Here is a 22,786-nt window from a genome sequence, read left to right on the forward strand (position 1 = left end):
CGCCTGAGTTGCAGCTAGCGTACACAAACAGGACAGAGCCATAAACACGCTACGGGCTTATCGCGGAGAACTTTGATCCGGGCTGGCGCAAAGCGGATGGGGAGAAACCAGCCGTGCGTCCCGGAAGCCGGCGAGGTGAAGGTACGTCGTTTTGGGAGGGGGTGACGCTGGAAAAGAAGTGGGGGCGCAGCGGCCGCCTCGACCATCGGACGGACAAATATCAACTTGCGTCATCATGGAACCAAACAGCAGCCTGACTCGCGCCAATGGATCCTCGCGGGTCAGTCGCCGACTTCCTCCTTTGCTGTTTGCTTTGTGGACAGTAAAGGCTGCGTGGAGTACTTTGGATGGCTAACTCCAAAATCGAACGCTGGCATTTGTTTGCAGCTGCACGGGGACACCGGGCCGTTCTCGGGGGAGGAGGACAGCAGCCTCTACTTCACCTACGGCGGTGACTGCAACCGGCTGGAAGTCAACAACCTGCACTACGAGGTGGGTGACCACATGCCATCGTCGCACGCGGCATCCGTCCCGGCAAGTGAGCGTGCGTCCATCGCAGGTGGACGCGGCGGCGCAGATTCCCTGGTACGAGAAGCTGTCGGAGTTCAGGCTACCGTGGGGAGGGAAAGGCGACAAGCAGACGGCCATCCACAAACTGAGCCTACGCGTCCGCAGTGGACAGATGCTGGCCGTCATCGGGAGCTCGGGTAAAACTCAAAACCCAATTCGTATTCGTGTGCGGCAGAGCAGCAAAATGCGGCGTCACCATGTTTGCTTTGAACTCTGGGCTTCAGCTGACCGAGTCTGCAGACCTCAGAGCTCTCCCGGGTTTAGGCTCATTTGACATTTTTTTCATGGATTCGCGACCCAAAGCGTCGAGGGATTGATCGGCAACCTGAATGTTACGGAATGTTCCTCTCGCGACTGTGTGGGGGCCAACCTAAAACCTCAAAGACCAGAGCGTTGTAAACCCACGTTGTCACAACTAATGGTCAGACCAGAAAGCCGTCTGTCATTGGATTGGATTGGATGAGCCTTGATTTGTCCCACCGTGGAGAAATGGACATTTCATAGCAGCAAAGTGTTAGAAGGAAGAGGAAAGGAAAGGAAGAAGTAAAAAAAAAAACTAAATATAGGAGTTCTGTCAAGGCAGCCACTCTCGCGGCGGCCATCTTGAAGTCAAAACAAATAAAAACAACAAATAGCAAATAATGTGACACAAAAGACAGACAAACATTAAATCTTCAGCACTTTCTGCACTCTCATTGTCGTATGAAGCAGTTCTAGAGGTTCAAAGCGCCATTTTCACCAGTGGATCAGAGACGTCAGACGTGCATGTCCGCTACAAGCTAAATGTTGAAAGCTGTCGCATCCATTGATGAAAAGAAATTATCTCACATCTCCTGTCCCATGTATTGGAAATCCGCTTCAATTCCAAGCCGCGACCTTTCCGACCTTTCAGCTGACCACAGCTGGGCTGTGAAAATGCCACCCATCACTGTCGCCAAAAAAGCTAAATTGCCGCCGAGCTGTACAGCCATGACACTCAAATGGCACCAACATTCCTCTTGATCAAAAATACAGTAAAGTCTCGTTATATCGATATCGGTTATATCGATAGTACCGCTTATTACGATACTATTTCTATGAACGCAAGGAGAAAATTACATGTGCGCAGGGTCGGATATATCGATAGTCCCGGTTATATCAATATTTTTTCGGACTCCCGAGAATATCGATATAACGAGACTTTACTGTATTGGTGCTGCCGAAAAGGCGTTACCACTTAGCACAGTCTTCTCTTTGATGAATGACGTAGCCAAAAATGCTTAAAACAATCGGTCTCCATTTTACACGACGCAACAACATGTTAAAGTGACAAAAGAAAACACAAAAACAACAAGAAAAAAAACAATCAAGGCTCGTGAGCGCACTTAGCTAGCTATATCTAGTAGCTATATATCTATCTAGCTGGTTAGCTGTGTGGCTAGCTAGCTATGTAGCTGGCTAGCTGTATATCTTTCTAGTTAGCTGGCTTGCTATCTAGCTATCTATCTATTGTCTATCTATTAGCTAGCTAGCTAGTTTTCCATCTATTTGAGTTACTTCCGGGTTGAGTGAACGCTGGTGCATGTGGCTGCCGCTGCTCACCGACAGAAAAACTGATCCTGTGACTGTAAAGTGACCTTGAGAGTTTAGAAAGGCGCTTAGAAATGAAATTTATTTTATTATTATTATTATTATTATAATGGGCGAAAATCTGCAGGCTGCGGCAAAACCTCGCTGCTGGACATCATCACGTGTCGCGACGAGGGCGGCGGCGTGACGTCAGGCCAGATTCTGATCAACGGCCGCCCCAACACGGCCCAACTGGTCAAGAAGAGCATTGCGCATGTGCGCCAGGATGACCGCCTCCTCCCTCACCTCACAGTGCGCGAGACCCTGGCCTTTGTGGCCAAGCTCAGGCTGCCAACGCATTTCACACAGGCCCAGCGCGACCGCAGGGTAACGCAGAGTCGACCGATCGACCGGACCTCCCCGTTTTTTGCATGTCTGAGGCTGGAAAACCCGACAATTGCGTTCCGACCGGTTTGGGACCATCTTCCCTTTCAGGTGGACGACGTCATCGCTGAGCTACGACTGAGACAGTGCGCTCATACCAGGGTGGGAAATGACTACGTCAGGGGGGTGTCCGGAGGAGAGCGCAGGCGGGTCAGCATTGCAGTCCAACTCCTCTGGAACCCTGGTAAGAGCCCGCAACCCCTTCTCTTAGACCGAACCCCGCAGCAACCACTTGGGTTTCCAGGTATCTTGATTCTGGACGAGCCCACATCAGGTCTGGACAGCTTCACGGCCCACAATCTGGTGCTCACGCTGTCACGCCTGGCCAAAGGGAACCGTCTGGTTCTGCTGTCGGTCCACCAGCCTCGCTCAGACATCTTCCGACTCTTTGACCTGGTGGTCTTACTCTCCTCTGGCTCGGCCGTGTACTGCGGTGCCGCCCGGGACATGGTAGCGTACTTCACGGCGCTGGGCCACCCCTGCCCGCGCTACTGCAATCCATCTGACTTTTACGGTAGGATCTTGAAGTTTTCTCTCTTCTGCAATCTCGGAGAACATTTCTGACGGGCTCCTCGGGTTTACGCGCCAGTGGACCTGATCAGCATCGACCGCCGGAGTCCGGAGCGAGAGGCCCGGTGTCTGGAGCGGGCCCGAGTGTTGGCGGAGCAATTTTCGGAAAAGGTCCGAGACACCGATGACCACATGTGGAACAGTGCAACGGGCACGGCCCACTCTCAAAGGTGGTTTTGCAATTTATCGACGTCATTAAAACTAGCAGCCGATGACAAGCAGCCTTATCTTACAGCCGTAGCATCTTGTACCCTGCTTATCTTGTCATATGTCAGCAGAGCAAAATCTTGCCATTTTTTTTACGAGACTAAAGATCCTAAAACGAGACAGGAGACGCAAAGATCCTCCTTGGCGCTTTCCAAGTTTCTCTCACCAAGAATAGACCACGACAAGAAGGCAACAAGTAAAATCCGGACCGATCTGCCTTTAGCCCCTTGTCCCGGGTTGCCATCTTGCGAGACAGTTCGGTGTTAGCATTTCCTTGATAGAAAAATCCACAACCATCCGATTTTCAGATGCAGGTCTTTGCATATCGGCATGCTAACGGTTACGTCTGTGTAAGCCCTCAGTCGTACAGGAGTGGTCCATCGATGAGAAGGTTTCTTCAGCCGTCATCTGTACTTCTTTGAAGGTGTAGGACGTTTCGCTTCTTATCCAATGAAGCCTCTTGGATAAGAAGCGAAACGTCCGTCACCTTCAAATTTGTACAGATGACGGCTGAAGAAACCTTCTCATCGATGCTAACGGTTAGTATGCTTGTACTCGAAATGTACCCAACCACAGGGCATAACCCACAAATCCATCTGCCTTCAGTGCTATCATAGGCCCGGTTAGCATCCCAAATGCTACCACCGCAAAGCCTAGCGCTTGATCAACGACCGCAGGGTGAGACATCAAATCCACCCCGTTCTGTTACTTTGCAACGCGGTTAGCATTGCAGCGGCTCACGCGCCGACATCTCATCAACAACCAATAAGAGAAGACGTTTGTTTGCAGCAGCTCCCCGCCGACCAACGAGGCGCAAGAGGACCACGTCGTGGTCACCTCTGAGGGAAAAGGGCGAGCCCCGGGGCGCTTGCAGCAGTTTTCCATTCTGATCAGGTAAAAAGTCGGCAAACCGGAGACGCCCGGCGGCGCCAACCATCTCGTCCCCCTCCAGGCGCCACATGTACAACGACTACCGAGACCTGGTCACCCTGCTGGTCCACGGCCTGGAGGCCCTGCTGATGTCCCTACTGGTGGGCTTCCTGTACTACGGCGCCGGAGAGCAGCCCCTGTCCGTGCAGGACATCGTGGCCCTGCTCTACATGATCGGAGCGCTGACGCCTTTCGCCGTGGTGCTGGACGTCATCGCAAAATGTGAGTCCTTTCCTATCAAATGCCCAATCGAATGGACGGGTCAAGGTCGTTCTTTGTCCTCTGGTGAGTCCTATCGCTTATCAAAGACGACGAACTGTACATGACACCCAATCGGGAGATGGTAAAGTATAGATAATCTCTTGATTAAGCAGCAGGCCAGTCTGGAGACCAAGGTCCACCATTGACTCCGTGGAGGCTTTATTGAGACTTGATACCGAGAAAAATCCGGCTCGGCTATTATGCGTGTGGCGCTAGCTCAAGTCTAACACGGCAAATGTTTTTTTTTTGTAGGTCACTCAGAGAGAGCCATGCTCTATCACGAGCTGGAAGATGGCATGTACTCCGTGACCTCCTACTTCTTTGCTAAGGTGCAGCACACAAAATTAGCACCAGGGGGCAGTCTTGCTCTGTGTCGGGTTAATAATAATAATAATAATAATAATAATAATAATAATAATAATACATTTCATTTGATTTCTAAGCGCCTTTCAAAACTCTCAAGGTCACTTTACAGTCACAGGCTTAGTTTTTCTGTGGGTGATCAGCGGCAGCCACATGCGCCAGCATTAACTCAACCCGGAAGTAATTCAAATAGAAAGCAAGCTAGCTAGCTAGCGAATACATAGCTAATAGCTAGCAAAAAGATTGCTAATAGCTAGCAATTAGATAGTTAAAACCTAGCGAATAGATAGCTAATAGCTTGTGAATAGATAACTAATAGCTAGCAATTAGATAGCCAATAGTTGATTAATAGATAGCTAATACCTCGCAAATAGATAGCAATAGCTAGCTAATACCTAGCAAACAGATAGCTAATAGATATCTAATAACCAGCAAACAGATAGCTAATAGCTAGCAAACAGATAGCTAATACCCAGCGAACAGATAGCTACTCGCTAGCGAATAGATAGCTAATAGCTTAGCAAATAGCTAGCTAATAGCTAGTGAATAGTTAGATAATACAGAGATTAGCCAGATAGTGGAATATAAAGAGAGCTAGATAGCTGCATTGCTACTTAGCTGGATCACTAGCTAGTTCGAGAGGTGAGCCTGGAATTTCACAAGTTTGATTTGCTTTTGTGGGCCACATAAAATGACGTGGCGGGCTAAATCTGGCCCCCGAGCCTTGACTTTGACACCAGTGCTCTCCAGGATGACTCCGTAGTCCGCCGCGAATGAAGGAGAATCGATCAAACGCCAACCTGCCAGATAGAAACCCGGGTTTGGCAAAGTATTGGCAAGACAGGAACCCGGTTAGCGAGACCTTTGCATTCGGCGACGAGGGCATTGCCACAACAAAGGGATCCAATTGTTCCCAAACACATCTGCAGGTGCTGGGGGAGTTACCCGAGCACTGCGTGTTCACCCTGGTCTACGCGGTGCCAATCTACTGGTTGGCGGGCCTAAACGAGGTGGTGGAGCACTTCCTGCTCAACTTCCTGCTGGTGTGGCTGATGGTGTACTGCAGCCGCGCCATGGCGCTCTTTGTGGCCGCCGCCCTGCCCACCCTGCAGACATCCGCCTTCACGGGAAACTCGCTCTTCACCGTCTTCTATTTGACCGGGGGCTTCGTCATCAGCCTGGAAAACATGTGGCTGGGTGAGCTGAGGAGGGTCTGGCCGGGTCGGGTCTGGCCTGGCCTAACCCTAACTCACCCCTCTGACCCCAACTCACACCCCTAACCCTTAATCCTTAACTCTAACCCCTAATCCTAACCCGTAAAGGACAACCGACGTCTCCGGACAAGTTGTGTCCATAATTTTTAAAATGGCTTCAAATGACTTCTACTGAGCGTATTTTACAAAGATTCCACCGCATATAGCTATATTTTACATTTTAAAACTCGTGCTGAATATTCCGGAAGTCTTGTTTTTGAGTTGGTGACGAGTCCGTACGTGACGTCACTGAAGGAACGCCCCTGAACGAAAAAAAAGGACACATTGTCGCAGTCCTTCCATCACGTCAATGCATTTTGCTGTACTTGTTTGGTCTGAAAACTTCGTGTTGCACCAAAAAGAGGCAGAAGAGGGCGACGAAGCTCCGTGGAAGTAATTAATCAGCCTGTGGAAACGGGCTGATTAATTGTCGCCATTTTCTGGATCTTTTTTAGTGCTACATTCCCCCCCCCCCCCCCCCCCCCCCCCCCTATTGCCTCAAAATGACACGGAATCAATTATTTAATCGATTGCAAACATGTATGCTTTCCTCTTCAGAACTATTTGAATCATATTCATAACTGGATGAGTAACAAGAAAGCATATTCTCCGAATCTGAAGCCATTATTTTGATTCTCCAGCAAGGCCAGACGTCTTGGGGTGACGCCACGAACAAGGGGGCGGGACCTTCTGAAACTGGCTACTTCCGGGTTCAATTTTTTGCAGATTTTGGACAATTGAAGTCATTTTTATTGGTGTTTTGTATTTGACTAAAAATATCATACTGCGTGTTTTGGGTATTTTAGATGCTATAAAGCGTTTTTCTGATGTCAGTTAAACAAAAAAGTGATGTCGGTTGTCCTTTAATCCTTAACCCTAACCCAAACCCCTAATACTAACACCAAACCCTAACCATAAACCCTAACCCTAACCCTAAACCCAACCCCTAACCCTAGTCCCTAACCATAACGCTGGGTTATCCGTGGGCCATTTGAAAATTGGATTCCTCCATCTCGCAGTGGCGTCGTGGCTCTCTCACACCTCCTTCATGCGTTGGGGCTTCCAAGGTCTTCTACTGGTACAGTTCCGAGGAAACAAATACCCCGTCACCCTGGGCAACCTCACCCTGGACGTGGACGGAATACACGTAAGAGCAACATGCCTACCAACATATAAAGACATCAATCATTCATTCAGGGTTTGCGGGGGAGGGATTCAGTAGCAGGCTGAAAAGGGGATCCACTGTCAATTGAACAAGCAGTGTAACAAAGTCAACACCTCATGCAGAAGCTCCGCCCCCTTCAAGGCAGCGTATTTTCCATCCATTTTATACCTTGCGATTGTGTTTAAAAATGTGTTCCTTATATCAGAATCAGAATCAGAATCAGAATACCTTTATTCGTCCCGCAATGGGGAAATTTGCAGTCCACAGCAGCAATTGAAGAGGGATGGGGTTGGGGTGGGAGTGAAAGGATAGAAAACAAGATATTCTAAGCATAACAAAATAAAAATGTCAACTGTATACTGTGCAAATGTAGATGTGCAAAAACCGTTCTATAAACAAGACTGTACATAGTGCAGAATCAAGAGATGCATTAAGATATATTGCAACAACCCATATTTACAAGTGTCCAGTTTTTTTTTTTTTGTTTTGTTTTTTTTTCACATGTGATCATTGGGAATTGTGAAGCCTGACAGCAGTCGGTAGGAACGAGCGGCGGTACCTCTCCTTCTTGCAGCGCGGGTGTAATAGTCTCTGGCTAAAGGAGCTACCCAGAGCTGTCAGGATGGGCAGGAGGGGGTGGGAGGGGCTGTCCGTCATAGCTTTTAGTTTAGCTAGCGTCCGTCTGTTGCCCACCTCCTCTAGAGAGTCCAGCGAGCAGCCCACGACAGAACTGGCCCGCTTGACAAAGCGCTCCAGTCTTTTTCTGTCCCGGGTGGTGATGCTGCCTGACCAGCAGACAATGCCATAGTGGATGGCTGATGCCACCACAGAGTCATAGAAAGTCTTTAGGAGTGACCCCTGAACTCCAAAAGACCTCAGTTTCCTGAGGAGGAAGAGGCGACTCTGTCCCTTTTTGATTAGGGCATCCGTGTTTGTTGTCCAGTCCAGTTTATTGTTTAGAGTAACACCCAGGTACTTGTAGGAGGTCACCCTCTCAATGTCCGAACCCTGGATGTTCAATGGTGCAGGTGACGATTGTTTCCTGCAGAAATCCACCACCAGCTCCTTGGTTTTGCCAGTGTTGATCTGGAGGTGATTCTGCTGGCACCAGTCCACAAAGTCCTTTGTCAGTCCCCTGTACTCCCTATCGTCTCCCTCTGTAATGAGGCCGACAATAGCTGAGTCGTCGGAGAACTTCTGAAGGTGGCAGGTTGGGGTGTTGTAGTTGAAGTCCGAGGTGTAGAGGGTGAAGAGGAATGGAGCCAGGACTGTTCCCTGCGGCGCTCCGGTGCTGCAGAGAAGCCTGTCCGACTCACAGTTCTTTACCCTCACGTACTGTGGCCTGTTTGTGAGGTAGTCTGTAATCCAGGATGTGAGGTGATGGTCGACTCCGGCATGCTGCAGCTTGTCCCCCAGTAGACTGGGCTGGATGGTGTTGAAGGCACTGGAGAAATCGAAGAATGTGATCCTCACCGTGCTCCCAGCATTCTCCAGGTGCAGCAACGCCGTATGGAGGAGGTAGATGATGGCATCCTCCACACCGATGCTGGGCTGGTAGGCAAACTGCAGCGGGTCCAGCGATGAGCTTGCCAGCGGTCGCAGGTGGGTGAGGACAAGTCTCTCCAGCGTCTTCATCAGGTGAGACGTCAGCGCCACCGGTCTGTAGCTGTTGAGCTCTTTGGGGTTGGCAATCTTGGGCACTGGGACCAGGCATGACGTTTTCCACAGCTGTGGAACTCTGCCCAGCTTCAGGCTCAGGTTGAACAAGTGCTGGACAATGTCACACAGCTGGTCGGAGCAGGTCTTGAGGAGTCGGGAACTGATGTCATCCGGACCTGCTGCCTTCCTCACCTTCATCCTCCTCAGTTGGTTCCTCACCTGCGCAGTTGTGACAGACAGGCAGGAACCAGGAGGCAGAGTGGCGGCTGAGGGTGTGGCAACGGTTGGGAGGGCAGATGTTGGTTGTGGAGAGCTGGTCGTGAGAGGGGGCAGGGAGGGTAAGGCCACAGTGAGAGTTGGTGCAGGTGCAGCTACAGGTGAAGTTGACGGTGGGCCGGGGGCGGCTGGCGTCTTGTCAAACCGATTGAAAAAGCGGTTGAGTTCATCTGCCCAGTCCTTGTCTTTTTCGTTCAATGTCACTGGGCTTTTGTGGCCTGAGATGTTTTTCAGGCCCTTCCAGACACCAGCGACATTGCTGGCTTGCAGCTGCTCCTCCATTTTCATCCTGTAGGCCTTCTTCCCCTCTCTGATCTTCCTCCTCAGTTGGATCTGCACGGCCTTCAGTTCCTCTCTGTTGCCCGACACAAAAGCCCTTTTCTTCTCCTTCAGGAGGACTTTTATGTCAGGATTAATCCATGGTTTGTTGTTGGCAAAACACCGCACAGTCCTGGTGGGTACGGTGTTTTGTTCACAAAAGTTAATGTAGTCTGTGATGGTGTTGGTGAGTGAGTCAATGTCTTCCCCATGAATCTCAGTAAAGAGCTCCCACCTGGTTGAATCAAAACAGTCCCGCAGAGCTTCTTCAGCTTCTGTGGACCATCTTTTGATCGTGCGGGTCACAGCTGGTTGCCTCTGGACAAGGGGTTTGTACACAGGCTTGAGATAAACCATATTGTGGTCTGCTCTTCCGAGAGGGGGGAGGGGGGAGGGTTTGTATGCATCCTTGGCGTTTGAATAAAATAGGTCCAATATGTTATTGTCTCTGGTGGCACAAGTTACATACTGTGTGAATGTTGGGAGGGAGAATTTCAGGGAAATGTGATTGAAGTCCCCTGAGATGATAAACAAGGCGTTGGGGGACTGGGTTTGCAGCTTGTTTACAACAGATATGAGGGCATCGGAGGCAGCGCCGCCATTTGCCGTAGGGGGAATGTACGTCGTCACGGCTATGACGTGTGAGAATTCCCGTGGCAGGTAACGCGGCCGGAGGCTAACGGCTAGCAGCTCGATGTCCCGAGTGCAAAGTTTTTCCTTCACCGTGATGTGCCCAGGATTGCACCATTTGTCATTCACAAATACAGCAATCCCCCCTCCTTTCTGCTTACCGCTGCCTTCATTTCTGTCCGCTCGTACGAGTTGGAAGCCCTCCAACTCAGCGTGGGCGTCCGGAGTGATTGCCGAAAGCCATGTCTCCGTGACGAGTAGCAAGCTGGCTTCCCGGTACTCCCTCTGATGTCGCGTTAGCGCCGCGAGCTCGTCCATTTTATTTGGGAGCGATCTCACGTTCCCCATGATGACGGACGGGAGAACGTGTCGGTATTTCCTCGTTCTTTTGCGGCGATCTTTCCCGGCCCGACATCCTCGTTTCCTCCTCTTCAATTCATCGGGGATGTCTGGTGCGGCGGCCGCTAGTCCGCTATTAGCCCGCCACGCTAGTAGCTGGTCTCGACTGTAAACAATGGGATTCCGCGTGCGCGTGGATTCCCCGTTCACAGGAGCGATGAAAAAGTAAAAAATAACGGCGATGAGCAAAAGAAAAGATGCCCATCTCCTCTCCGTAGGTTTATGGAGCGAGATCAGGCAAAACAAAAACGGAAAAGTAAAGAAGTGAAAAAGTAGACAAGAAAGGGAAAGAGCTGCTGTGGAGGCAGCCACACAGGGGGGCGCCATCTTAATCTTCTGTGTATGGATCTTGGACGCCCTCTTCTGGCGCAACGCGAGGTTTTTAGACCAAACAAGCATTGACGTGATGGAAGGACTCCTACAATGTGTCCTTTTTTCGGTCAGGGGCATTCCTTCAGTGACGTCACGTACGGACTCGTCACCAACTCAAAAACAAGACTTCCGGAATATTCAGCACGAGTGTTAAAATGTAAAATATAGCTATATGCGGTGGAATCTTGTAAAATAGGCTCAGTAGAAGTCATTTGAAGCCATTTTAAAAATTATGGACACAACTTGTCCGGAGACGTCGGTTGTCCTTTAAATGTACTGCAAAACTATTGTCAAACACACCTTTAATAACAATAATAATACATTTCATTAATACACGCCTTTCAAAACTCTCAAGGACACTTTACAGTCATAGGATATTTTTTCTGCGGGTGAGCAGTGGCAGCCACACGCGCCAGCGTTCCCTCACGTCTTTGTCGATTTTCACCGATTGGAATGTGTCGGGGAAAACATCATATTCTAATACATATTTGCTAGCTATTAGCAATCTATTCGCTAGCTATTAGCTATGTATTAGGTAGCTAATAGCTAGCTATTCACTAGCTATTAGCTATCTATTCACTAGCGATTAGCTATCTATTTGCTAGCTAATAGCTAGTGAATAACTAGCTATTAGCTATCTATTCACTAGCTATTAGCTATCTATTTTCTAGCTATTAGCTATCTATTCACAAGCTATTAGCTATGTATTCGCTAGCTTTTCACTAGCTATTAGCTATCTATTTGCTAGCTATAAGCTATGTTTTTGGTAGCTAATAGCTATCTATTCACTAGCTATTAGCTATGTATTCACTAGCTATTCACTAGCTATTAGCTATCTATTCACTAGCTATTAGTTATATATTCACTATCTATTAGCTATCTATTTGCTAGCTATTAGCTATGTATTTTCTAGCTTTTCACTAGCTATTAGCTATCTATTCGCTAGATATTAGCTATCCATTCACTAGCTATTAGCTATGCATTCGCTAGCTAAAAGCTATCTATTCACTAGCTATCCGCTATCTATTCACTAGCTATTAGCTCTGTATTCGCTAGTTATTCACTAGCTATTAGCTATCTATTCACTAGCTATTAGTTATCTATTCACTATCTATTAGCTATTTATTCGCTAGCTATTAGCTATGTATTTGCTAGCTATTCACTAGCTATTAGCTATCTATTCGCTAGCTATTAGCTATCTATTCACTAGCTATTAGCTATCTATTCGCTAGCTAGCTTGCTATCTATTTGAGTTACTTCCGGTTTGAGTGAATGCTGGAGCATGGCTGCCGCTTCTCACCCACAGGAAAAAACGCTTGTCCTCTGACTGTATAGTGACCGTGAGAGTTTTGAATGGCACTTATAAATGAAATGTATTATTATTATTAATATTCATTATAAGTGAAACATTCATAATAGTATTTTTTGTGTGTGTGTTTGGTGAGGTGGTGGAGATGATGAAGATGAACCAGTACCCTCTGTACTCGTGTTACCTGGTGCTGCTGGCCGTGTGCTTGGTCTTCATGGCGCTTTACTACATCTGCCTGAAATTCATCAAGCAGAAGTCCAGTCTTGACTGGTGAAAGTGATTCATTCGCCTCATCGGGATCATCACAACTCGCAAGGTTTTACTTTTTGGAAAATTGAGACGTCACGCCAACCAGCTGTGGGAGATAATCACAAATGAGGCTTAAAAAAAAAAAACAAGAAACAATGGCGGAAAAAGTCAAGCAAATACCTTTTTTTTCCTCCTCCTCCACATATGGGGATACCGCAGTCTGCCGCTGGATGGCAGCAGAGCACCGCACAAATGTTGAGGGAATAGTTACATGCTTTCTTTTCACTGCGACCTTGTAATAATAATAATAATAATAATAATAATGATAATAATAATACATTTAATTTATGAGCGCCTTTCAAAACTCTCAAGGTCACTTTAGAGAGTTTATCGACGTATCTCGCTAGCTAGCTATTAGCTATCTGTTTGCCCTCTGGCTGGCTATCTATCAGCTACATAGCTATCTCGATGGCGATCTAGCTAGCTAGCTGTTGTTTATCTATTGGCTAGCTAGCTAGCTTTCGATCTATTTGTGTTACTTCCGGATTAAGTGAACGCTGGCGCGTATGGCTGCCGCTGCTCACCCACAGAAAAAACTTGTAAAGTGACCTTGAGAGTTTTGAAATTCTTATTATTATTACTTTACAGTCAAGTTTTTTTCTGTGGGTGAGCAGCGGCAGCCACACGCGCCAGCGTTTACTCAACCCGGAAGTAACTCGAATAGAGAGATAGCTAGCTACCTAGCCAATAGATAGCTAGTTAGATATCTAGCCAGCCAGCTCGATAGCAAGCTAGATAGCCGGCCAGCCAGCCAGAGAGCAAACAGATAGCAAATAGCTAGCTAGCAAGATAGCTAGCTAGAAACAGTCTATAAACTCTTTCTCTCTCTCTGTGAGTGTGCGCTTTAATTAATTCCAAAATAACAATATTGTACTGGATGTTGTAAAAAGTGTTGAGCACTTTAAAGGATAACCGACGTCACTGTTTTGTTTTTTAACTGACACCAGAAAAACGTTTTATAGCATCTAAAATACCCAAAACACGCAGTATGATATTTTTAGTCAAATGCAAAACACCAATAAAAATGACTTCAAGTGTCCAAAATCTGCAAAAAAAATTGAGCTGCGAATTGGGCATTTTCAGAAAGTCCCGCCCCCATTTCGTGACGTCACACCAATACGTCTTGCATTGCTTGTGAATCCAAACAATGGCTTCAGATTCGGAGGATATGCTTTCTTGTTACACATCCAGTTATGAATATGAATCAAATAGTCCTGATGAGCAAAGCATACATGTTTGCAATCGATTAAAGAATTTATTTGGGCCATTTTGAGGCAACATTGGGGGACAATCTCTCACAAAAAAAAAAAGAGGCACAAAATGGCGACCAGCTCCGGTGAGGAATGAATCAGCCCGTTTCCACAGGCTGATATATTCCTTCCATGGAGTTTGCCTGCCTCTGCTGGCGGATTTTGGGTGTAAGACATGGTTTAAAAAAAAAAAAACAGTACAGCAAAATACATTGACGTGATGGAAAGAAGCTACAATGCGTCTTTTTTGACGGTGAGGAGGCGGTCCTTTTCTGACGTCACGTGAGGACTCGTCACCAACTGAAAAACAAGACTTCCTGAATGTTCAGTCTTAAAACGTAAAATATAGCTATATGCGGTGGAATCTTTGTAAAATAAGCTCAGTAGAAGTCATTTGAAGCTATTTTACAAATTATGGACACAACTTGTCGTCATCGACGTCGGTTGTCCTTTAAAACAACTGACGCTTATGACAAAGAATTTGATACAGTCCAACAGTAAATTAATACCAAATACAGACATGAGCACTTTAACAGTCGAACTAAAAATGATGATCTTGGTTTTACTCCCTGGTGCTTTCTACTCTCTTTGTGACTGCTTTATTTCTTGTATAGGATAGTCCATGTTAAGCGAGTTGTTCCAGCTTCAGCTGTTATATTCCGGACACACATGATTAACAGACAATGGCTGCATGATCACAAATGCGTCAACATCACGGACACGCGACATATGCTGTGTTACTTCCGGCGAGAGTGACCACTGGCGCGAATGGCTGCCGCTGCTCACCCGCACGAAAAAAAAAAACAACAAAAAAAGTTCTTATCACACGACTGTAAAGTGTTGAGTTTTGGAAGGCGCTTAAAAATCGAATGTAGTATTATTATTATTATTATTATATCAATCAATATGGATTTGATTGTATATACTGTCAACAACCTCTGTATTCGACCATAATCCATTCCAGAAACCTGTTCGAAAACCGAATCAGCTTTTCCCATTATAATCAATGTAAAATCTTTTAATGCGTTCCAAGAGCGCTCAACCGGATTTCAATGGTTTGTATTGTATATACAGTCAAACCTCTGTATTCGACCATAATCTGTTCCAGAAACCTGTTCAAAAACCGAAACAGCTTTTCCCATTATAATCAATGTAAAATCTTTTAATGCGTTCCAAGAGCTCTCAACAGGATATCAATATGTTTTGTATTGTATATACAGTCAAACCTCTGTATTCGACTATAATCCGTTCCTGAAACCTGTTCAAAAACCGAAACAGCTTTCCCCATTATAATCAATGTAAAATCTTTTAATGCGTTCCAAGAGCGCTCAACCGGATTTCAATATGTTTTGTATTGTATATACAGTTAAACCTCCGTATTCGACTATAATGCTTTCCTGAAACCTGTTCAAAAACCGAAACAGCTTTTCCCATTATAATCAATGTAAAATCTTTTAATGCGTTCCAAGAGCGCTCAACCGGATTTCAATATGTTTTGTATTGTATATACAGTCAAACCTCCGTATTCGACTATAATGCATTCCTGAAACCTGTTCAAAAACCGAAACAGCTTTTCCCATTATAATCAATGTAAAATCTTTTAATGCGTTCCAAGAGCTCTCAACCGGATATCAATATGGATTGTATTTTATATACAGTCAAATTCGACCATAATCTGTTCCAGAAACCTGTTCGAAAACCGAAACAGCTTTTCCCAATATAATCAATGTAAAATCTTTTAATTCGTTCCAAGAGCTCTCAACCGGAAATCAATATGCGTTATATTGTATATACAGTCAAACCTCTGCATTCAACCATAATTGGTTCCAGAAACCTGCTCAAAAACTGATTTGTTGGAAAACCGAAAGAGCATTTCCCACTACGATCAATGTCAAATATTCTTGTATTTTTGTTTTTCCTGTTTCTTTGTCTGCACAGCACAAATAACGCAACACGTCGATTCCCAACATTTATTAACATAAATACTCTGCACACGGTTATCACAGTCCTATTGATAGCAGAGGAAAGTGGAACGTCACTCGCATCATGGATGGATACAAAAAAAAGAAAAAAAAAATCTAAATGGAAGGAGGAGGGGCAACTGGGGGTCTTTACTGATTGACACGTTGAGCTTTGACCGTCCTCTCTTTCAGTTTGTCGGCATAAAACTTGAAGGATTCCTGCAGAAGAAGAAAGAAGAGGTCGTCATGAAAGGCAAAATGACACTCGGGCGCGCCGTGTTGGGCTTTTGTGAAAGGCTTCGCCCGCCCTCCTGGGTCTGCTTAAATAGCTTGCACTCGCCAAACAGCTTGTCGCCTTTCATCTTTCAATCCCCATTAATACACAAAGAAGGGATTGAACTCCCGCACACGCACACGCACACACACACACACACACACACACACACACACACACACACACACACAAAAAGACTTCCTCTTGGCTAATTAATCTGTTTTGATCCGTGTGTGTTTTGATTTATAAAGTCAGTGTAAATGCTTTGAATTCATTTCAATGTATTCTGAGAATGATTCATTAACCCATTGACTGCCAGACTAAAAAGGTGTCCATTCCAATTGCAGGACCCACAAAATATTGACTTTAAGGACGGCATAAACATTCAATGCAGCGTAAGAAACCTTAGACTCTCTTCTCTCATCAAGAAAAAAAAAAAGAGTTAATTCCTAAATGATATGGGTCTGGAATTATCTGAGCTTGAAATGGGGGTGGATGAACAATGCAACACATCCATATTGGTTTATTTTGGGCGATAACAACAACTGAAGCTAGAACAAAGCGTTAATGTGAAAAACAGGCAAATGCTGCCCCCTCGTAGAAGGAAAAAAACATGGCCAGAAGACTGGCCAGCGCTTTATCGTCACCCCAGAAAGAAAAACCAAGACCTGGACGTTTTCAATTCCTGAATTAAATAAAATAATAATAATAATAATAATCATAATAAATACAGACATTTTAAAAAGCACTCAGATTCCCACAGTGATGCATCTGTCAAAGGTATTTTTTTAATTATCATTTAATAATAATAATAATGGTTCATCATATCAAATTAGCTTTTTTTGTCTTTTCTCTTGACTTTATTCTTACTTTTTTCCTCTCTTCACTCCTTTTTATTTGACCAGCTATTTAGTTATCTAGCTATCTAGCTGGCGACCTAGCTAGCTACATATATATGCTATTTTATCTAGCTATCTAGCTGGCTATCTCGCTAGCTAGCTATTAGCTCTCTATTTGCTATCTAGCTCCATGGCCGGCTATCTAGCTATCTATCTATTAGCTATATGGTTATCTAGCTGGGTATCTGTTGGCTATCGATTGGCTGTTTTTCTATTTCTTTCTTTCCTTTCCTCATTTCTCCACTGCAAGACGAATAAACGTACATCCAATCCAATCTATTGGCTAAATAGCTAGCTTTCTATCTATTTGAGTTACTTCCGGGTTGACTGAATGCTGGCGCGTGTGGCTGCCGCCGTTCACCCACAGAAAAACTGATCCTGTGACTGTAAAGTGACCTTGAGAGTTTTGAAAGGCGCTTACAAATGAAATGTATTATTATTATTATTATTATTATTATTATCCAGCTATCTAGCTGGCTATCTCGCTAGCTAGCTATTTGCCATTTAGCTCACTGGCCGGCTATCTAGCTAGCTATCCATTAGATATATGGTTATCTGGCTGGTTGGCTAGCTATCTAGCTAGGTATCTGTTTGGTATCGATTGGCTAGCTAGCCAGCTTTCTATCTATTTGAGTTACTTCCGGGTTGAGTGAATGCTGGTGTGTGTTGTGTGGCTGCCGTTGCTCACTCACAGAAAAACATATCTTGCGAGTGTAAAGTAACCTTGAGAGCTTTGAAAGGCGCTTAGAAATGAAATGGATTATTATTATACATTCGGGAATGGCAGTGACTGAGTTTTAAAAAAATGGAGGCGTGACTCACGGGGGGCTCGGCGAATGGCGGCGTTTCTCCGGCGTCGTGGTGCAAGGCGGCCAGCCGCTTGAGTGACAGCTCGTCCAGGACCACGCCCTCTTCCAGCATGCGCTGGTACAGCGCCTTGGCCGACGGCAGGTCTTTGTCCACGGCTGCCGCGTGTGGGAAACAAACACATTTGAGACGGAAATGCCGCCATTTTGGCGGCGACTGATCATCACTTTCAAATCAAAATCAACTTCGAAGACGTATTTCCCAGTTTTTGTTCAAGAAACTGCGCTCTGGCGATACCAAGAAGGACTTTGTGGCAATTCAAGTAGTCTACCAAAATGAATTGAAAATGGACAAAGAACGATTAGCAAGCTTTGTTTGCGCCAAGTTCAAGCATTTTAAAAGCATGTTAGCCACATTTAGCGCCACTTGATCAACCTTGAACAAAGTATGGATTGGATTTGCCTTTATTAGTCTGGCAGTGGAGAAATTTACATTTCACAGCAGCAAAGTTATGAAAGTAGAAAAAAGCCCAACTTCCTCCTGCCTGAATAATGCGTCGCGCTTACGTTCCTCCACTTCTTTCCATCCAGGTTGCGTCGATGGAGCGAGAAAGAAAAGCAGCCCAAGTGCGCTAACGCAAATCCCGGCGGAACGCTAATGAAATAGTCATGCGCTCTCGCCTTTACTGTGATAACGTAGAGAGTTGGTGTTCGGAATTAGAGTTCAAAGGGCGACGTAGAAGAAGGGAAGAGCTGAGTGGCGGGTCGTGTTGCAATTAGCACGCTAGGCTAGGCAGGACAGCTAACTCATTAGTGGGCATGTCCTCTTCAAAAAGGCCAGCATGTTTTCTGTTCCCCCAACACGGGTCGAAATGACCCCCCCCCCCCCCCCCCCAACCACGTTCCCAGTTTCGTGCTACCGCCAGAGCCTGAAAGGACAACTGACGTCACTTTTTTGTTTCTTAACTGACATCAGAAAAACGTTTTATAGCATCTAAAATAGCCAAAACACGCAGTAGGATATTTTTAGTCAAATGCAAATCACCAATACAAATGACTTAGTATCAAAAATCTGCATTTTAGGAAAGTCCCGCCCCCAGCTCGTGACATCACGCCAAGACGTCTTGCATTGGTGGAAAATCAAAACAATGGCTTCAGATTCGGAGAATATGCTTTCTTGTTACTCATCCAGTTATGAATATGATTCAAATAGTTCTGAAGAGGAAAGCATACATGTTTGCAATCGATTAAAGAATTTATTCCGTGTCGGGGGGGAATGTCGCACCCAAAAATGGCCACCGCTGTTGTGAGGAATGAATCAGCCCGTTTCCACAGGCTGATAAATAACTATAACTATAACTGCTTCATGTCATCACAAAGAGGGTACAGCAAGTCCTGAAGAATGAATGACTCTGTGTCTTTGTGTTGTCATATTTGTTATTTTTTCTTTTTTTTTTCCCCAAGATGGCGGCGCATGAACACGCAGCGGCTCCCCTCTCCCGGCAAATTGGCGTTTTCATGTTTATGTTTGTTAAAGTAATTATAAGTGCCTTGCATGCTGGGTCAGAGAGGACAGTAATTTCATCTGTGCTGTATGTCATGCATATTAGCATATCTGACAATAAAGCTGACTTTGACTTTGATAAATTCCTTCCATGGAGCTTGGACTCCCTCTTCTGGTGGCTTTTGGGTGCAACACAAGGTTTTCAAACCAAACAGTACAGCAAAATACATTGACGTGATGGAAGGACGATACAATGCGTCTTTTTTACGGTCAGGGGGCGGTCCTTTAGTGATGTCACGTACGGACTCGTCACCAACTCAAAAACAAGACTTCCTGAATGTTCATCGCGAGTCTTAAAACGTAAAATATAGCTACATGCGGTGGAATGTTATTAAAATAGGCTCAGTAGAAGACATTTGAAGCCATTTTACAAATTATGGACACAACTTGTCCGTAGACGTCGGTTGTCCTTTAACACTCAAATAAAGTTTTAACGCTCAAATAAATTGCACATTCACGACAGTAGGTGGCAGTACGTTACTTGTAGGAAAAAGTCATGCACTTGAATCTTTTTATATGACGGATTAAAACAGAGCAGAGCGCCGATGTGTGTGTGTGCAACGGTCGCGGGTTGGAAATGAAGCGGATTTACTGTACGTGGGGCAGGAGATGTGAGACAATCTCTTTTGGTCAATGGATCCTAACAGCTTCCTGCTTGCTTTCAACATTTAGCTTGTAGCAGACGTGCACATTTCACCAGGACGTCCCTGATCCACTGGTAAAAAAGAGGCTTTGATCCCCTCCGCTTTCATCTAGAACTGCTTCATGTCACAAAGAGGGTACAGCATGTGCTGAAGAATGAATGACTCCCTGTCTTTGTGTTGTGTCACATTATTTGTTATTTTAACAAGATGGCACCGCGAAAGTGGCTGTCCTTCCAGCAGCTCCTGCATTTTGTTTTTCTACTTCTTCCTTTCCTTTCCTCTTCCTTTCTTCACTCTGCTGTTGTGAAATGTCCATTTTTCCACTGCGAGACAAATAAAGGCTCGTCCAATCCAAAACACAATGCTAATCAAGTTATGAAAATAAATGGTGTACAAATCATTCCCAAAAAACAAACGCGGTGTGTATTGTTAACTCGGTCAGTGTCATGGCGCCACTCTTACCGTGACACTTCATCAAGTAAGGGTAGAGCACTTCCTTGTCAGCAAAGTTCGGGATCAGGCTCTGCAAGGTCTTGATTTTGCCCACCTATCACATCGCACACAAGAACAATTGTCGCGTCAGGTGCTATAAAAAAATGCATTTAGAAGTCTGTTGTAAGCTTGTCATGATCTGGTTGGCGACCAACTGGTAGCGACGTCAGCCCTTCCTGCAGCCTCGCAGGTGCTGGTCGTTTTAATCAGTGACACTTAAAAGGACTCCCGGCACGACCATCCGGGGTCGGGTCATTGTTTGATGTATGCTTTGTATACAATTGTATGCAGTGCATATGTTTGTTTAACCTTGGCAGACTTTTACACTTGGTTTTCTTTTGATACTTTGTATTTTCTCTGTTCAGACGATTTTGATGTTTTACATTTTGTTCCTGCTGACCTTTATTTTAATCCAATTTGTCAAACAACGTCCTGCTCCCTCCTGCCTGCTTTTTGGGATCCGCACCCACCATCACCACCTCCTTGCAAAACGTGACAAAGCTAAATTCAACCGCCATGCCAATTTAGTGAAGGGGTTTGCTGTTTTATAAAAAATGCTTCTTTTGCTTCCTTTTTCAAAAAAAAAAACACAAACAAGAGGACTTCTTAAGCCAATACCATGTAGGTTTCGTCATGCTAATGAGGTGAAACCAGAGCCAGGGATAGAGGTAAACAGATTGGCTTCAGGGAGTAGTCCAGGGCTCCTCCAACCTTAGACCATGGACCTATCAGACCAGCGGTCTGGCACAGCCATTTCTGTCCATCTATATATAGAGGGCCAAGGTGACCAGCACAACTATAGTTCGCTGACGAAGCTCTTCGGATGAGGTGCCAAATGTCCGAAACGTCAAATAACTACAACCTTTTCACTCGATTTTCAAAATGCTAAAAGACAGTTGAAGGTATATTGATGTATTTTTTTCCCTCCTTTCAGCTCAACACTTTTGACTGCAAAACAACACTGGAGGTGAAAAGATGGTGTTAAAAAGACAAAACGTGACAAAATATGACAGGACCTGTCCCGGCCGTTGAGACACTCGTGCCAAGTAGGACACCAGCGCTGCCTTCTGCTCCGCCAAGGCGCTGACCCTCTGGAAGAAGACACGGAAAAGACGCATTCAGAGGAGTGAAATTGGGGGGGGCGGGGGGAGACAACAAAAACAACATTGAAGCGCAGGCAGACGATTCATCTTAAACAGATCGTTTAGACCAGGGGTGGGCAACCGATGGCTCTTGAGCCATATATGTCTCTGTTGATGACTGCATCGGTCTCACAGAACTAAATACTTGGCTTACGAACTTAATTAGTACCCAGACACAGTGTGTGATTGACAGACAGAGCCACGTGATTGGTCAAGGACGCAGCAGTGAGGGGAGGTGGTTTAAACATTAAAGAGACAGGCAGACGACAGAGTGACAAAATGGAGAGAAAACAGTGAAATTTGGACTCGTTTCAACTTTGACAGTTCAAAGGCAGAGTGTAGACTGCAAGGTTAAAATTCCCATCAATCAAGCTCCACAAATAACCCACACACGTCATCTGTACACTTGAAGCAAAAAGCTATCAACCCAGCTAAACAGAACACAATTGATGAGGAACAAGGTAAAATTATCGCAGAAAAAGCACCTACATGGGATCATTCCTCAAGGTGGTGAAAGAAGAAGGTTACGTTCCTTATCAAGTGTTTAATGCTGAGGAAAGCGGCCACTCCATTCCATCAAGCCATCAACGACCATCACAAATGACTTTATTATACAGTACAGTTTATTTCTTTAATTATAATGCCATAGCACATTTATTATACATAAAATAAGGGGTATTTTGTGTAGGTTTAAGGCTTAGAAAATTAGAAAGTAGAAAATTATGTTTTATGGGGACCTGGGAATTGATTATTCTTATTTTAATGGTTTCCTATGGGAAATTGATTTTTGGCATACACACTTTTCGCCTTACACGCTATCTGGGAAGCAATTAAGTTCGTAAGCCAAGGTATCACTGTGTTTGACTTTTATGGCTCTCTTAGTCAAAAAGGTTCCCGAAGACCCCTAGTTTCGACATAAACGCACAGCGAAAGATTAGGCACGTCACGGTTGGCAAGCGGTGGAGGAAAAGATGCTTGCGGCAGCCTCAGATGCACGCGGCTGTTTGATTGGCTGTTTATACAACGCGAGTGTGCGTGAGCTCCTGACTGAGCAGCAATAATAAAAATAATAATAAGAATAATACATTTCATGTATAAGCGCCTTTCAAAACTCTCAAGGTCACTTTACAGTCACATGATAAGTTTTTCTGTGGGTGAGCAGCGGCAGTCA

General features: G+C 45.4%; 2 protein-coding genes across 3 annotated transcripts in view; one reads left to right on the forward strand and one right to left on the reverse strand.

The window, feature by feature from the left end:
* Window positions 1-102: 102 nt before the first annotated feature.
* Window positions 103-16,399, forward strand: abcg8 (ATP binding cassette subfamily G member 8). 2 transcript variants are annotated; one of them, XM_089012715.1, is made up of 14 exons: window positions 103-280; window positions 388-492; window positions 560-707; window positions 2,267-2,505; window positions 2,614-2,746; window positions 2,807-3,076; window positions 3,152-3,302; window positions 4,129-4,233; window positions 4,292-4,491; window positions 4,783-4,859; window positions 5,823-6,090; window positions 7,166-7,293; window positions 12,411-12,590; window positions 15,987-16,399. In XM_089012715.1, exons 1-13 carry the CDS (start codon window positions 236-238, stop codon window positions 12,546-12,548), a joined length of 2,007 nt encoding a protein of 668 aa, XP_088868841.1. In that variant the 5' UTR covers window positions 103-235; the 3' UTR covers window positions 12,549-12,590; window positions 15,987-16,399. The 2 variants fall into 2 exon arrangements, with proteins under 2 accessions (XP_088868841.1, XP_088868842.1); XM_089012716.1 differs by having other exon boundaries at window positions 4,132-4,233.
* Window positions 15,790-22,786, reverse strand: part of lrpprc (leucine-rich pentatricopeptide repeat containing) — a 114,944-nt gene continuing 107,947 nt past the window's right edge. Inside the window, exons 35-38 of the mRNA XM_089012714.1 lie at window positions 21,490-21,564; window positions 20,444-20,528; window positions 17,790-17,932; window positions 15,790-16,013 (exon numbers count right to left, since the gene is read on the reverse strand). Of these exons, the coding sequence (XP_088868840.1) occupies window positions 15,945-16,013; window positions 17,790-17,932; window positions 20,444-20,528; window positions 21,490-21,564 (372 nt within the window). The 3' untranslated portion in view covers window positions 15,790-15,944. The remainder of the gene's footprint in view (window positions 16,014-17,789; window positions 17,933-20,443; window positions 20,529-21,489; window positions 21,565-22,786) is intronic.

Source organism: Hippocampus bargibanti, linkage group LG13 (genome assembly GCF_051943395.1).
Source record: "Hippocampus bargibanti isolate YZ-2025 linkage group LG13, ASM5194339v1, whole genome shotgun sequence".
Classification (NCBI taxonomy): Eukaryota; Metazoa; Chordata; class Actinopteri; order Syngnathiformes; family Syngnathidae; genus Hippocampus; species Hippocampus bargibanti.

Excerpts from the sequence above, each read along its gene's own strand:
- abcg8 (XM_089012715.1), top strand. The coding sequence starts at position 236 with ATGGAACCAAACAGCAGCCTGACTCGCGCCAATGGATCCTCGCGG. Across the intron at positions 493-559 it reads TCAACAACCTGCACTACGAG|GTGGACGCGGCGGCGCAGAT; the intron begins GTGGGTGACCAC and ends CGTCCATCGCAG. Across the intron at positions 4,860-5,822 it reads CCTCCTACTTCTTTGCTAAG|GTGCTGGGGGAGTTACCCGA; the intron begins GTGCAGCACACA and ends ACACATCTGCAG.